Below are 16,700 nucleotides of genomic sequence, written 5' to 3'. Positions count from 1 at the left end.
GTTGGGTCGGCCAAAAAAGAGGGGCAAAATCAAGAAAGTAGTAAAGGAAAGAAAGATTGGGATGCTTTTCTTACAGGAATCAAAGAGATCGCTGCTATCAAAATGGGATATTAGATCCATTTGGGGAAGTGCTCGGTTTGAATATATGGAGGTTGGATCTCAAGGTAGTGCGGGTGGCACAATCTGTGTCTGGGATCCTAAATTTTTTCAACTGCAGGAATGTTGTTGCAACCAGAATTTCCTTCTTCTAAAAGGTACTATCTATAATTCATTTAATTGTGTTTTGATGAATGTGTATGCTCCTACTGATGTTAGTAAGAGGGGGAGGTTGTGGGAAGTTATTAAACAGCTTAGAAGTATTTTTCCTAGCCCTTGGTGTCTGGGGGGGGATTTCAATGAAATTAGACTGATTAGTGAATGTATAGGTGTGTCAAGGAGGGATAGAGGAATGAGGGAGTTCAATGCTTTTATTGATTCTTGTGAGCTCACAGATATTCCAATGATTGGGAGAAAATTTACATGGTGTAATGCTCAGGAGGGTGCGATATGGAGTAGAATTGACAGGTTTCTGCTGGACCCTGAATGGATTGAAAGCTTTAATATTAAATTGTGGGGGTTGCCAAAAATTGTATCTGATCATTGTCCAATTTTGTTAATGGAGGACGATAGGGATTGGGGTCCTAAACCATTTAGATTTTTGAATGCCTGGATCATACATCCTACATTCTCTAAAGTGATCAGGGAGGCATGGGAAGAGTCACACATCACAGGCTGGGGTGGTTTTGTAATGCTTAAAAAACTTCAACAAGTTAAACAAGTCTTGAAGAGATGCAATAGTGAAGTGTTTAGAACCATATCTGTGAAGTTACAGAGTGCTGAAGAGAAACTACATGAATTTGATTTGATAACTGAAACTAGAGAGCTATCTAATGTGGAGAAATTGAGTAGAAAGGAAATCAGAGATGAGATGTGGAAACTAAGTAAGATGCAAGAATGGATTTGGCTTCAAAAATCAAGGTTAAACTGGGCGCTCAAAGGGGATAAAAATACCAGATTTTTCCATATCATGACAAGTTGTAGGCATAATAGAAATGCCATTGGCTCTTTGAATTTTGATGGAATTGTATATGATGAGCCAGTCCGAGTTAAACTTGAAGTGTTTAATTTTTTCAAAGCTCATTTCACTGAAGTGTGGAATTCTAGGCCAAAATTAGGGGGTAGTTTTAAATCTATAGGCAGTCCAGGAGTTGAGGACTGCATTGAGGCAGAATTTTCTGAGGCAGAAATTTGGGCGGCAGTAAGAAGTTGTGATGGGAATAAAGCTCCGGGGCCAGATGGATTCAATATGCTGTTCTTTCAGAACTGTTGGAAGGTTGTAAAGAAAGAGGTTCTCCAGTTTATGCAAGACTTTATTGGTGGGTGGGTTAAACAGCTCTTTCATTACTTTAGTGCCTAAGAAGGAGAATCCTATTAGTCTTGGGGACTACCGACCAATAAGTTTAATTGGGTCTGTGTATAAGATTCTTTCTAAGGTTTTGGCTAACCGAATAAAGATGGTAATGCCTAGAATAATTAGTGAAGAGCAGTCAGCGTTTGTGGGAGGTAGAAGTATTCTTGATAGAATTTTAATTGCAAATGAAATTGTTGACTGGTGGAAGAAAACCAAACAAAGTGGTATTATTCTGAAACTTGATTTCGAAAAAGCTTATGACTCTGTAAATTGGTCCCTTTTGCTATCCATGATGAAGAATTTTGGTTTTGAAGCAAAGTGGCTGGCTTGGGTGAAGGAGTGTATATCCAACATTCGAGTCTCCGTTCTTGTGAATGGTTCCCCCACATCGGAGTTTAGCCCATCTCGAGGTCTTAGGCAAGGGGATCCCCTTTCCCCTTTTCTTTTCAATATGGTAGCTGAGGGCCTTAACATCTTGTTGACATGGGCTAGGGAGTTAAATTTATTCAAGGGTGCTATTCTTGGGGCTAACGAAATTTCTGTGTCCCATCTTCAATTCGCCGATGATTCTGTTATTTTTTGTGAGTCAGAATGGGGGGAAGTGGTGAATATTAAGAGGATTCTGCGTTGTTTTGAACTAATCTCCGGGCTTCGGATCAACTACCACAAGAGTGTAATTTCTGGCGTCGGGGTACAAGATGACCTGTTGGATGAATTTGCTGGTAGGCTGAATTGTAAGTGTCAAAAACTGCCTTTTAAGTACCTTGAGATGCCTCTTGGGGCTAATCCCGGGAGGTTGAAGACTTGGAAACCTATTGTGGATAGAGTTAAAGTTAAGTTGGCAAGTTGGAAAAGAAGGTTCTTATCCCTCGCAGGAAGACTAACTCTTATCAAAGCAGTATTGTCTAGCCTCCTAGTATATTATCTCTCTCTGTTCAAGATGCCTGAAGGAGTTGCTAAAGAGCTAGACAAGATTCAAGCTGCTTTTTTGTGGGGTGGATCGGTGATTAAGAGCAAGATACATATGGTTAAATGGTTCGAAGTCACTCGAAGTGTTATTAAAGGAGGGTTAGGCATCAAGAGACTTAGGGATGTTAATGCTTGCTTGCTACTTAAATGGTGGTGGAGGTTTGGAGGTGATGAGAATTTGTTGTGGAAGAAAGTTTTATGTGGGGAATATAACATCCAAGGCAGCAAGTGGTACCCAAATACGGAAGCCTCCCAGATGCATTCCCGGTTATGGAAGGATATACTCTCTGTGGCAGCTTCTAGCCCTGGCCTGCATAGCTTCTTTATCAGCAATACTTTCATATTGGTTGGTAATGGCGATAGAACTCTCTTTTGGGAGGATAAGTGGGCTGGTGCTAGGTGTTTAAAAGATGATTTTCCTCGACTATATCGTATCTCCCCTGATAAGATGAAAACAGTTAAGCAAGTGATTGATTTAAGAAGGAGCTTATACGATTGGGAGGAATGCTTTACTAGAGTACTCCGAGATTGGGAAAAGGAAGAGGTGTTTTGTTTGTTTAATTTGGTAAATAACAACCGTGAATTGAGAGCTGATAGGGTTGATGGTTTTTGTTGGGGGGCTGAAAACTCGGGCTACTTTACCGTCTCATCTGCATATAGGTGGTGTGAGAATAGTCTAGAATCTAATGACTATGGTACTATCTCCAAGATGATATGGCAGAATGTCTCGACTCCTAGAGCAAAAGCTTTTGTGTGGCTAGCTTGGAGACAAAGGTTAAAAACGTCATCTTTCCTTCAACGGATTGGTGTCATTCCAGTTACTGCTAATATCCAATGTGTGTTTTGTAAAGCTGAAGTAGAGGCTGTCAATCACGTTCTGTTGTGGTGTCCTTTTGTTTGGAGGGTGTGGGCTGATATACTTCTCTGGTGGGGATCTCAGTGGGTTATGCCGGCAACAGTGGATGGAGTTTTACAATTTTGGGCCGGGTTTTCAGGTAATAGTTTTGAGAGAAAAGTCTGGAATGTGTTGCCTATAGCTTCCTTGTGGTCTATTTGGAAACACAGGAATGAGGTGCTGTTCTCTGATAGACAACCAGATCTGCATGGTCTATGTGATCTAATTAAATCCAGGACTGCTATGTGGGTCAGAGCTGCTGACCCGAAGCTGCCTTTCTCTGTTAATGATTTCTTGTTTAACTTACAACAAATTAAGTTTTGTAGAAGAGGGATAGGTTGAAGCTGTGTGCAGCTGCTGGAATGCTATTAGCCTTTTGAAACCTGTGTATTCCTGCTGGTTTTCTGGTATTGCTGCCTGTGTGTTTTCTGAGTACTTCTGCTTCTGATCTACTGATTTTCCGTGTATTTCTGTGTATTTCTTTTTGTCCCCTGTTTGGTTGTGTTCCCCGGTCTTGGGTGGTGGTGTGAGGTACTCTATGTTATACTGATTTTGGCTAGTATGCTGTGGCTCCTCTAGTTGGTCTCTCACCAACTGGTATATTAGTGGGTGTTGGGTTAGCTTTTTGATGCCACCTTCTGTTTGGTTTCAGCTAGCTATGCTGGATGTTTCTTATGTAATGGTGTTTTCATATATATATAAATTTCTTTTGTTTGCCGACCAAAAAAAAAAATTTATTGCAAATACACCCCCTAAAATTTGATTAAAATACGAATTGTCCCCTGTGATTCTGGAAATTATATTCCACCCCCTGAAGTTTCTAATTTCATAACGAATCATCCATTTTATTAATTAATTATCAAGTCAATTAACAGTTTTTAATGATATTAGAAATATGTTTCAATTAATAATTTAAGTAATTTTATTATTGTATAGGAAAGCATTTATGAATTTCATTTTTTTGATTAATTTTGTTAAATAAAAAATTCTGACGATGGGATATTTGTAATTTTTAAAATCACAGAGGGTGATACTTTAAGCAAATCTCAGGGATATATTTATAATTTACCTAAAAAATAAAAATGCATACGAGATATGCACTTTATTTATAGCAAGTCTCATAATTTTGATATAACTATATTGAATTTCTTTAAGATTGTAATATATAGAATATTTAGTTATATTTTAATCAATAATTCATTAGTTAAATGAATAAAAAAAATTTTGGTCATAACTTTTACACTAAATTGTATATATATATTTTTGTTTATTCTTGTGCTTTCACACCATTCCATTTGCATTAGTTTTATTTTATTTAGTTTTACTAAAAGAAAAGTTAATATAATTATATTAAACTCTAGAATTTCTTATATTTTTTTTTCAAAACTAGGGGTCAGTACAATTTACCTTAATTTATATATTAGAATGTCGCATTAGTCTAAGTACATGCGCAAAACAATGGGCCCTTATGCGAAAAACATACAGATTACTTTGGGGTCCATGTCATAGATTTTAATTCTCTATATATGTATATATAACGGAGGATTTTCACTGTATATTTAATAGTCATCAAATATGAATGTAAATTTATAATTAATTTTAATTAAAAAATATTATCACACTCACGTTAAATGATTGAATGAAATCTTTCTATTACAAATAGAGAAAAGTTAGAAATCATAAAAAAAAATTCATGAAAATGATTATGAAATATTTATGATCATTGAATTATCTTGATTAGTGTGTGATGCTTTATTCTAAGTGTAATCTAAGGATCATAAAACTTTCATGATTATTTTCATAAAAAGTTTTTCATGATACGTAACATTGTTGTCACAAATATGCAAGGGACAGGATCACAACCCTCAAGGCAGTACCATACCTTTCAGTATACAGACAGATGAGCCACATATTTGAGCGATGGTAATTAATTAACCTCAAGCCACCCCCCAATAGCACTTTGAGCAGTCTATCTGTTCAACAATAGCCACGTGGCAGGAACCCATTAACTGCTTATCTGCTATCCACTGTCCATACCCCAACCAAAACCAAAACAGTTACACACATACAGAGGCTGAAACAACTTCAATTCCTTTCCTACTAGCAACTTAGCAAGCAAGCAAGCAAGAAAGAAACAGCACGTTCCTCTTCTTCTTCTTCTTCTTCTTCTTCTTCTTCTTCAGACTTTCTGTTCTGATTCAACCAACCTTTTATAGTGCATAACAATATTTCAGAAGCATGGAGACTAGCATCACGTGCTGCGCACGTGGGTTCCTCCCTGCAGGTGTCTCTTCTCAACATTCAGCTGCTTTTGTTTCTCAATCTTCCATTTCTCCATCCTTCTGCTCCAAGGTACATAATTTTAGACTTCTATGCTTGTGTTGAGGTCCTAATTTTAAATTTTATAACAATACCCTCTTGTGATTGTTCGTACCCTCAAACATTTAATAACTCCAAAGAGTTATGCTATATATACATATATAATTGAACAGAAAAAGTCAATATAGAATGATATGATTTTATCTTTTAAAGCAAAAGAGTTATCGAAGTTGTTATAAATTTCAAAATATGACTGCTATATACCATTGAAATATCTCAGCTGAACACTTCACTTTCTATGTATTTTTCACGTCGCCTAATAAGTTCCATTACGACAATGCTACGTAGCTCAAATTTTGTGGCTCAAAAGTGGCTCAAAAGGCTAAAACGACGTCGTTTTGAGTACAGAACAACATAAAAATGGCCAAAACGACGTCGTTTTGGCCATTTGAGCCACAAAATTTGAGCTACGAGACATTTTCCGTTCCCTTAATGCTGTTTTTTTATTTTTTATTTTTAGAGAGTAATGGTTATAAAAAGAAACAAAATTTGCAAACTTATAAATTGATGTAACACTATCATATCCCATTTCACATTCTAATAGTTTATTATTGCTTGTCATATCAATTTATAAGAATATTTTATAATAAAATAAAATAAATTTGTTTGTATAACATTTTGAATATATTTTTTAATACAGTGGATCCTACACGGTTATATTACTTTTAATATACATAAAAGTGAAAAATAAGAGATGAAATAAATGTAGTGATAAGTAACATTTCTCTTTTAAAAAATATTATTGCCACATCATTCTAGTTATAAAGTTTATATAAGAATTATGTAAGAAAAGGAGCTATATGATAATGAGTATTTGGTGACCTCACAAAACAACCATGCAAATTACACTTGAACTGGAAAAGTAAAAACAAGAAAAATGTAAATGAGCAGAACTTGAAAAAGGGTAGTGAAATGCATTGCAGAGTCTGAAATCGAGCTCACTATTTGGGGAGTCCTTGAGGATCATGTTAAAGGCATCATCAGTTAACGTGTCAAAGACCAACAACTCTTCCCTTGTAACCAGGTGCGAGATTGGTGACAGTCTGGTAAGTTTAACACCAACTGCCACTTTCATTTTAATACCCATTTGGTTGTATTTTTGTTTTTTGAAAAACTAAACTTGTTTGGCTAATTATTTGGAAAAGAAAAATTTTGAGAATTTTTTTTTTCTCTGAAGGACCTAGATGTTTCTTAATATCACAACTGCAACTGACAAATCATTTTAAAATAAAAAATCGATCACTTTAAAAATTATAAAAGAACAGCATTTTTATTTTTATTTTTTGGATAAAAAATAAAAACAAATATTATGAGTGTTGTCTGTTTTCCAAAAACATGGAAAGCGAAAATGAAGATACAATCATAACTGTAAAATTCTTGCTAAGAAATAAAGGATGTGAGTGAACTTGGTATAGATAGATAAATGAAAATATGAAACAGAGTTTTTGAGAAAAATATGATCAAATTAAGTGATCAATAATGTAGGAAGAGTTCCTTACAAAGGCATCTTCAGATAAGGGACTGATAAGATTAATGGTGTGCATGGGTGAAGCACTCAGAACCATTGCTTTCAAAGTGAGAACAGCTTCTTGTGGAGGAACAGCCTGTCTCAACTCTTTTGGAGATGAGCAGCTCGCAGTTGACATGCTCGCCGATAAGCTCCTTTTTGAGGTTACACATACACTTTTAATTTAAAACTACTTTTCTTTATGTATACATGTATATATTCTCTTTCTTCCCTATCATTCAAATTCAAAACTGCTATGTTCCATTTTGCGTTTACAGAAGAAACATCTTCAAATTTGGTACTCTTTTTTTTTTTTCTTTTTTTTTTTTGTAATTATTATTATTAAAAAAAACCACTGTCCTTTCTCATGTTTAATTCAGAAATAAAAACAATGAAAAAAGTTGGGAAATATAATCTTCCAAAATGGAAAAAGGTTTTTTTGCATACTACGGGAATTACTGTTGCACATGCAGTTGGTAGCTTAGGAGGGTGCCACACGGTAAAATATTTAAAATCCACACCTTCATTAGCCACTCCATTCAGTCAACGTTAAATGCATCAGTGAAAAAACTTGATTTTTGAATGATAAATATTTTAAAATGTTACGAATCATTATCCCAATATTGACTAAAATGTTACTCTTAAAGCTTAAAAGAGTCAAAACATTCATATGATTAAGGTTAAGGCTTTACTTATGATGATAAAGAACTCACTGATCACATCACTTGATTCCCAATACTGTTGAAATTTGTGGATTTCTTTTCTTTTATATATATATATATATATAACTGAGTTCAATATTTATGTTCAGGCTCATTCTTTGGATTTTCAACTTCATGTAGAATTTGCTTTTATATTGAATTCTCTTACACTTGAAATTGATGCTTAGGCCCTGAGTTATTCCCACTACTGCAAATATGCTTGCTCTGAGGAAGTCCCTGAACTCCAAGACATGGGAGGCCCAGCTCAAGGTTAGAAGCTGTAGTTAGTAATCATAATTTGAAAGTCACAAAACCAGAAGAAAAAAATCATATAAATATTTGTGACCATTTTGGTCTTTGGTTTTTGAAATATGAACAGGTGTATTCAGTTTTGCTTTTGATCCTCTTGATGGGAAGCTGTAGTTATTTAGTAATCATAATTTGAAAATCACAATACCAGAAAAAATAAATAAATAAATAAAATCATATAAATTTTAGTGACCATTTTGGTTTTTGGTTTTTGAAATATGAACAGGTGGATTCAGTGTTGCTTTTGATCCTCTTGATGGGTCTAGTATAGTGGACACAAATTTCACAGTTGGCACCATATTTGGGGTGTGGCCTGGAGACAAGTTAACAGGTGTGACAGGGAGAGATCAAGTTGCTGCAGCCATGGGGATTTACGGACCCCGAACTACATATGTTCTTGCTCTTAAAGACATGCCAGGCACTCATGAGTTCCTTCTTCTTGATGAAGGTTTGGTTTTGAACAATTTTTCCATATTTTATTTATATGGGAATGTGTTGTGGTGCTTCAATTCAAACCCAAGAATTTTGCTTCTGGCACTGATTTTGCAAATTGTTAATATGAAAATGACTGTTCCTTTTTAAAACATGTTCAATTTATTTTATTTTTGCAATAAACCCATCTATGTTGATAAATAGGTAGATCAAATTAAATGACTTCTAGATAAAATAATCCCGCATTTGAGGGATAACTAATCCCGAGAGGGCTATTTGTCTTGCATAAAACCTTATCGCAAAATTTCAAAAATACGCCAATCTGTCCATCAATCAAAAGTGGCCTAAAGAGTTATTTGCATATGATTCCCAAATATTTCTCTTACTTTCTGTCTCAACAAATTTTCCCTTTGGGGACAGGAAAATGGCTACAAGTCAAAGACACAACAGAAATTGGTGAAGGAAAGATGTTCTCTCCTGGAAATTTGAGAGCCACATCTGACAACCCTGACTATGACAAGGTTACACTTCTTTCCTAAATTTCTACAACCATCTACATTTGCTGTTTCCATTTTCTTTTTTTCTTTTTCTATTTTTATACAAACTTTGAATATCTAATCAACTTGTTAAATATGATCAACACAGCTGATCAACTACTATGTAAGAGAGAAATATACATTGCGATACACTGGAGGAATGGTGCCGGATGTTAATCAGGTCTTTGCATGTCTACTACATAAACCTCTGCCATATTTTAACTTTATTATGCTTCATTTGTTTCAGTGAAAATTGTTTTTTAAAAAATATTTTTCTACTTTATAATATTTGGTACGATACAAAATGAAAGCCAACGAAAAACATTCTAATAGTCAACATAAAACAAATTTTTTTGGACAAAAACATTTTCTCCTTTTATAGGTTGAAAACATTTTCCGGACAAAGTTTTATCAACATCACCACATTACCAACACCACCCCTAATAAAACCACTCACTATAGCACATTAGTTTTAAGATCATAAGAAAACGTTTTTTATAGATTTTGTCGAAGCAAATAGAGCATTAATTTCAATTTTTTAATAGATCAACCAGGTTCTGTGAATATCATAAACATTGTTAAAAAAATTCATTCATTCTTTGTTAATTAATTTATTTTAAAAATTGTGCAGATAATAGTGAAAGAGAAAGGTATATTCACAAATGTGACATCCCCATCAGCGAAAGCAAAGCTGAGGCTGCTGTTTGAGGTGGCTCCTTTAGGGTTCTTAATTGAGAAAGCAGGGGGATACAGTAGTGATGGCAAACAGTCTGTGCTTGACAAGGTGATTGTTAATCTTGATGACAGGACTCAAGTTGCTTATGGATCCAAGAACGAGATTATCCGATTTGAGGAAACACTATACGGTTCCTCCAGGCTCAAGACCGGTGTGCCAGTTAGCGCCGTTGCTGCTTAAGCTAATTTGCTTTGTTTTCTTGCCTTTTAATTTTTTAAATTTTTTTTCTATTATCTTTTTCTTCATAGAACAAAACGTTAAAATTACATCTATACAGGTTTGTATTATAGTTTATCAAGATGTATATATTTGGTTTATAGCTAGAGCTAGACTCAAGTTAAACGATTCACAAGGTTGAATTGTCTTAAGATGGAGACTGGAGGGAGAGATCAAGCAGTTTCAGTGTCTGTTCTTCTTTTACATGAACTTACTTTTGATTTAAACAACCATAATACAATTAATATTTCAAATGCAACCTTGTATTGAATGTCACAAACTCACAGCTACATATATATATAATGTTTCTCTTTGCTGTTTTGAAGGCCTACATATCTTCTGATTTTCAGATATTCAATTGGACAGAAAGAACTTAGCTCCCCAAGTTTTCGACACTACTAATGCCTCCATATCAACCAGCAGCTATTATCTCCAAAAAAGACAATCTATCAATCAGCAGCTATTTTCTTAAATTTCTCATTCCCCCCAATTTATGGGTTATAACACTTGTACTTTTATGAAGAAAGTCTTGCACATACGAATTCAGTGAAAAGTGATATAAATGAGGGCTTAATTAGAAGTTCCCGGTAATCTATATATGCTATCCAATATATCCTTGAGAGACATGGGTAGGAGCACTTGGCAATGGATTGCTATAGCAGCAATGCAGTCTATATATGCACTCCAACAAGACACAGATAGGTCGAGTATCTAAGGAAAGGCTTGTTTGGTTTCTATGGACCCATCATCACACATATATGTACTTGCGTTTATAGAAGGGGAACAAGCAATGTAGGTTTAGATAGGTATGCAAATTCATTGAAGGTTGTGGATTATGGGGACAATTCAACCCTGCAGATTGACCGGACGTTTATCAAACCTCATAAAGAAGGTGCATGTGAGTGAGGACAGAATAATAATTGACTACATCTTTGATTTCTCCATAAATCTTCTCTATTAAAAGGTTTGAGGGGTGCTATGAAAGCTTCAGCCAAAAAAGGGTTTGAAAACAGAAAAGACCGAAATTGATACATAAAACTTGTTTTGAGGAAAGTTTTCTGAACTTATTTAACATTGCTTTCTCACAAAAATAAAATTATATATATATATATATATGATAGTTTTAGCTTTTGATAAAACTCTCTTTAGAATGAACTACATTTTGTATTGAATTTTTCTCACTTATTATTCATATATTTTGCCCATTGGCTTACATCCTTTTATATAGAGAAGGTTATACAAAAATTCAATGAATAAGATCCATGAACCTAAACAACCTTACAATTACCTAGGTACATCAATATAATCTAGATAATGTACTTAATAAATATAAAATACATGAATATAAAAATACATGAATACAAAGAATGTATGAACTCAATGTATCCAATGCATGCAATGTATCCAATGTATCTAATGTAAATATGGCATTAATTTTAACACTCCCCCTTAATGCCATATTGTGTGACACCCAACATTTCTCTAAAAAAATTCAAACTTGTCCCTTGGTAGAGCTTTGGTGAAAATGTCCGCAACTTGATCTTCAGTCTTGCAATACTTGATTTGAATCTCATCATCTTCCACAGCTTCTCTAATGAAATGATGTTTGATAGCAATGTGTTTGGTATGAGAATGGTAGACGGGATTCTTTGCCATAGCAATAGCAGACTTATTATCACACATAATTGGAGTAGCTTCACCTTGCTTCTCACCAAAATCATCCAAAATTCTTCTTAGCCAAATTGCTTGTGCAGTTGCCAATGATGCTGAAATGTATTCGGCTCCAGCAAATGATTGTGCCACAGTTTGTTGTTTCTTGGATGACCATGAAATTATGCCAGATCCAAGAGAAAATGAATACCCATAAGTGCTTCTCATATCATCAACACATCCAGCCCAATCACTATCACAAAATCCAATTAACTTTGCATTAGGAAATTTCTCATAAAAAATTTCATAATCAAGTGTACCTTGAATGTATCTCAACACTATTTTTGCAACCCCAAAATGAATTTGGCTTGGACTGTGCATGAAGCGAGACAATAAACTTGTAGCATACATGATGTCCGGTCTTGTAGCAGTTAAGTACAACAAACTTCCAACCAAACTTCTATAACAAGATGCTTCAGCTTCTTTGCTTCCATCTTCCTTTGACAACTTTTCATTCACAATCAAGGGAGTAGCAACTGCTTCGCAATTCTTCATTTTAAATTTCTTAAGAAGTGTTTGAGCATACTTCTTTTGGAAAATAAAAACACCACCATTGTTTTAGTAGATTTCAATGCCTCAAAAATGATGCAATAGCCCCAAATCACTCATTTCATATTTCTTCATCATCTCCCTTTTAAAATCTTCAATCAATTTTTCATTACTACCGGTAAAAACCAAATCATCAACATAAAGTGAAACAATGACAATACCGGTTGTACCTTGCCTCTTGATGTACAAAGTAAGCTCACTTTTGCTTCTTTGAAAACCCTTTTCATTGAAGTAAGCATCAATTTCACTATACCATGCCCGGGGTGCTTGCTTTAGGCCATATAAAGCCTTCTTCAACTTGTACACTTTATCTTCTTTGCCTTTGACAGCAAAGCCTTGAGGTTGATCAACATACACCTCTTCTTCTAATTTTTCATTCAAAAATGCTGATTTTACATCAAGTTGGTGCAAGAACCAGCCCTTTTGAGCCACCAAAGCAATGATAGCTCTAATTGTATCAAGTCGAGCCACAGCAGAAAAAGTTTCTTGGAAATCAATTCTTGGTTGTTGTGAATACCCTTTTGCCACAAGTTTGCTTTGTTCTTTTGAATAGAGCCATCCGGATTGAACTTTGTTTTGAAAATCCACTTCACACCAATTATTTCTTTTTCTTTTGGTTGCATTTCTTCCTCCTCCTCTTCCTCTTCCTTGGGAATTAGAGGTACTAACATTGAGCTTGGATTGAAAGGCACTTTCAATTGACTTTTCAGATTGCCTATGCAACCTTTGCTTAAATGCTTTAATTGAACCCATCAATTCTTCAATACTCAAATCAGCAAAATCTTTAGTTTCTTCAATGACAGCAACAATGGGATTGTATTTCTCTGGCAAACTTATCAAAATTTTCTCAACAACTCTTTGATTAGTAATAGTATCCCCATAAATTTTCATTTGGTTTACAAGTTCCATAACCCTAGAAAAATAATCCTTCAACAATTCTATACCCTTCATCTTTAAATTTTCAAAATCTTTTTTCAATGATTAAAGTTTGATGGTTCTTACCTTCAAGTTGCCTCTATACTCTTTCTGAAGAATATCCCATGCCTCCTTCGCTTTTGTTGCATTGATAATTCTTTGAAAGATTGCTTCTGAAACTCCTTGTTGAATAAAAGAGAGAGCCCTTGAATCATTATTCCTGTGCTCTTTTAATTGGTTCTTTTGGGGATTTGTCAAAGCTCCTTCATCTTCAGGTTCCGCGAACCCATTTTCAACAAGATCCCAAAGATCCATATAGACAAAAATAGTTCTCATTTTCACATATCAAAAATCAAAATTTTCACCATTAAAGATAGGAGTAGATACATTTTGATTGTTGGGATTCGCCATGGACGTCGGTTTGTTCTTGTTCGGGGCTTGTTTTCCCGCATCCGATCTCTACGCCCAACTTGCTCTTGACCCAACCAAAGCTCTGATACTACTTATGTTAGCTTTTGATAAAACTCTCTTTAGAATGAACTATATTTGTATTGCATTTTTCTCACTTATTATTCATATATTTTGCCCATAGGCTTACATCCTTTTATATAGAGAAGGTTATACAAAAGTTCAATGAATAAGATCCATGAACCTAAAGTAGTAGACACGCTGTCACATTTGACAATGGATGGAACTCATTGGGGATATGTAAGGCTTCTCGTCATTCTTCGTCTCATGTCTCTTCGTTTATTGCGATTCAAAAAATATGTCGCTTCTTCCCATTCACTTCCGAAAAGACTTTATTCGTTCACCTCTTTAGTTTCTATCACTTGATTACAACTGTGGCATCCCTCATTTGTTCAGACGCTTCTCATTTTTCTCTTGTAAGTCTTCTGAACCCCCATTTTCATCTTTCTTGTGTTTTTGTTCTAGTTAAATTTCTGACTTTACTCTATCACTGGTCCACCTTTTTGTCTTCGGTCTGTCCATCCTTCAACATTTCCATGGTAAACTATCTAAAATCCTTGCTCTCTAAGAGTAAGGTCGCCACTTTTTGCCACCATTATTCTATTCTCGACGATGTTCAAATAGAGCTCATTGCAGGAGGATATAGAGAGAATGGACACTCATACCATAGTGTTTCCGTTACTAGCCATTGCCAAAGGCGGAGTGCGATTTCCCTTGTACCCTTTTCTTCGAACTGTTCTCCATTATTAGGCGTTGATTCCCTCACAACCAAATGTAAATTTTCACCAATAATCATGGGTATCGTAGCACTCAACCGCCAATTGAGAATTAATCTGGGCATCCCTGCTATTTGGCACTGCTACGCCCTTGCCAAATTATCTAGACAACTAAGACAGTTCTTCCTTAGGGCCAAGGACACGGATCTTCAGCTGGTGACCATGCTTGCCAGCTCAGGCAACAAGGTGGATAATGTCATGGTCATAGTGAGAGGAAATTAGGAATTCGGCGTAGAGGAAAATCGTTCCGACTTGATTCCTAGGCAAAAAGGAAAGCCGAGTAATTCAACAGTCGCTTTCAATTCTATTCGGTTATCAATGTATTAACAACTCTTCTTTCTTGCAGGTAACGATCTGAAAAAGCCAATCACTTCGAAGGACGAAGCCGTCTTGGCCCAAGTCAAGACTGCTCTTAAGTATATTAGCTTAGAGAATTTTGAAGGACAAGGTCGTGCTACGCATATTCTTCTTAGATACGATCTAACTTATTCTACTTTTGCTGTTGCCAATCATATTCTCATTCCTGAAGGAGAACAACAGTTGACATCTTTGGTTTTAGAAAGTTTCATCAATTTGAGGGATATGGGAACCACTGAAGTAGCAAACAGTGAAAGCAGCAAAGTAAGTACTGAAGAAGCCAATCAAGGTGTCGAATGAAGTGAAGGCACAGATAACAGAGGCGTCGAGCAAGCACAGCAGGGCATTTATTCGACCGTCGAGATCATCGAAAGCGAAGAATCCAACCAACGACATTTAGAATAAGTGTTGTCTCCTCCTTGAGCTGATTTGGAACGTGCTCAGGAAGAGTTTGATATATTTTTTGATTTGGACGACCTACCTGGGTCCAGAGCCAAAGATATGGCAGGTGAGTCCCTTTCGCTCGCTCAATTTGCTAAGAAAAGAAATGCCGAAAGGATGGCAGTAAGAAGGAAAGTGAGAGCTGCTAGAAGCAATCAAAAGATCCCCCTAACCCAGTCCGAAAAGATCACTGCTCTCCCATGCCTACGAAGTCAGCACAGCCAACTCTTGAGCCGCTGATCAAAGAAATAGAGGCCAAACAAAAGGGTGAGAAGTTCCCCCACTGAGTCCACTCAGTTGGTCAAGTGGCCGATTGAGAAAAGACCAAGGGCTTTACCCGCTTTGAATTTGGCGGCGTCGTTTACAATCCGACCAAAGATTAAGGGGTCACTTATCCCCACGGGTGCATCAGCGGTGAAAGAGCTTACTGTTACACCAAGTGTGGCTACAGCTGTCACATCCCAAACTCGGGTATGACCAATTGTGGCCTACAGGGTGGCCTACAGGGCCTTAGCCCAAGGCAAACGTAAGCCTAAACACGAATCCATAATCACATCGAACAACTATACATTCGTCCAGTAATAAATAACCAAACTTAATCTAGTGACATGCCACAAGTATAAACGGCAAAACTAACCATAATCAATACCATCCAAACTTATGGGATATAACAGCCCACATATCAAAATAGTCCTTAAAAAATCTCAATAAAAATAATAAAGAAATATGCACAAACTTGACATAACAATCTAAAACAAAATAAATGAAAGTCCTAGAGGTCCATGCAATTGAGTTCCCACTACACCATGAGTCGACTCTAAGTCCTTTTAACACTTGGAAGTGATAAACAATTAAGTCAACAGATAGCTCAGTGAGTAGCAACATGGATAGTATATACAGTTTTAAAAACATGGATCAATTCCAAAATAAGATATATATCATAAAAATTAGATTAGCATACACTTTTGATAAAGATAATCTGTTTCAAAAAGAAGATTCCACAGTTCAACAGTTAAAATACTCATGTCTCTCAAGAACATGATAAATGACATTTTTCACTTAAAACAAATTACAACATGAACACCAAAAATTTTCTGGGTACCAAGAATAACAAGTAACATGCCACACAGTTCTCAAGGCAATAAGCCCGTTGGATCCAATATCAAACCAAAAGTCATCCTCGCGGTGGCAACTCGAGCCTTTTCTCTAAGACGATCCAATTGAAGGTCACCTAGCCCAACCCAGGTCTTTTTCTTACAATCGTTGAGTACTAGAGCCATCACGGCCCAACCCGGATCTTTTCCCTAGTGGCTAGAGTCACCACACATAGTGGAATAATTTTCCTGGACTAAAT

The 16,700-nt window shown here is 35.8% G+C and overlaps 2 protein-coding genes and 1 pseudogene across 2 annotated transcripts; 2 read left to right on the top strand and 1 right to left on the bottom strand.

The window, feature by feature from the left end:
- Positions 1-1,553: 1,553 nt before the first annotated feature.
- On the top strand, positions 1,554-3,656 carry LOC145797772 (uncharacterized). Its single transcript, XM_082885189.1, has one exon. It carries the CDS (start codon positions 1,554-1,556, stop codon positions 3,654-3,656), a length of 2,103 nt encoding a protein of 700 aa, XP_082741315.1.
- Positions 3,657-5,342: 1,686 nt separating this feature from the next.
- On the top strand, positions 5,343-10,385 carry LOC114283726 (sedoheptulose-1,7-bisphosphatase, chloroplastic). Its single transcript, XM_028226604.2, has 8 exons — positions 5,343-5,666; positions 6,617-6,739; positions 7,179-7,364; positions 8,090-8,171; positions 8,437-8,658; positions 9,063-9,163; positions 9,288-9,359; positions 9,810-10,385. The coding sequence occupies exons 1-8, from the start codon at positions 5,553-5,555 to the stop codon at positions 10,092-10,094; spliced, it is 1,185 nt and encodes a 394-aa protein (XP_028082405.2). The 5' UTR covers positions 5,343-5,552; the 3' UTR covers positions 10,095-10,385.
- Positions 10,386-11,612: 1,227 nt separating this feature from the next.
- LOC145797771 (secreted RxLR effector protein 161 pseudogene) lies at positions 11,613-12,335 on the bottom strand (annotated as a pseudogene).
- Between the last annotated feature and the right edge of the window lie 4,365 nt (positions 12,336-16,700).

Source organism: Camellia sinensis, chromosome 8 (genome assembly GCF_055761805.1).
Source record: "Camellia sinensis isolate YWXY chromosome 8, ASM5576180v1, whole genome shotgun sequence".
NCBI classification, from domain to species: domain Eukaryota; kingdom Viridiplantae; phylum Streptophyta; class Magnoliopsida; order Ericales; family Theaceae; genus Camellia; species Camellia sinensis.
This window is presented reverse-complemented; position numbering and strand designations above follow the sequence as displayed.

Excerpts from the sequence above, each read along its gene's own strand:
- LOC145797772 (XM_082885189.1), top strand. The coding sequence starts at position 1,554 with ATGGTAATGCCTAGAATAATTAGTGAAGAGCAGTCAGCGTTTGTGGGA.
- LOC114283726 (XM_028226604.2), top strand. The coding sequence starts at position 5,553 with ATGGAGACTAGCATCACGTGCTGCGCACGTGGGTTCCTCCCTGCAGGT. Across the intron at positions 8,659-9,062 it reads GTTCCTTCTTCTTGATGAAG|GAAAATGGCTACAAGTCAAA; the intron begins GTTTGGTTTTGA and ends CTTTGGGGACAG. Across the intron at positions 9,360-9,809 it reads TGGTGCCGGATGTTAATCAG|ATAATAGTGAAAGAGAAAGG; the intron begins GTCTTTGCATGT and ends AAAATTGTGCAG.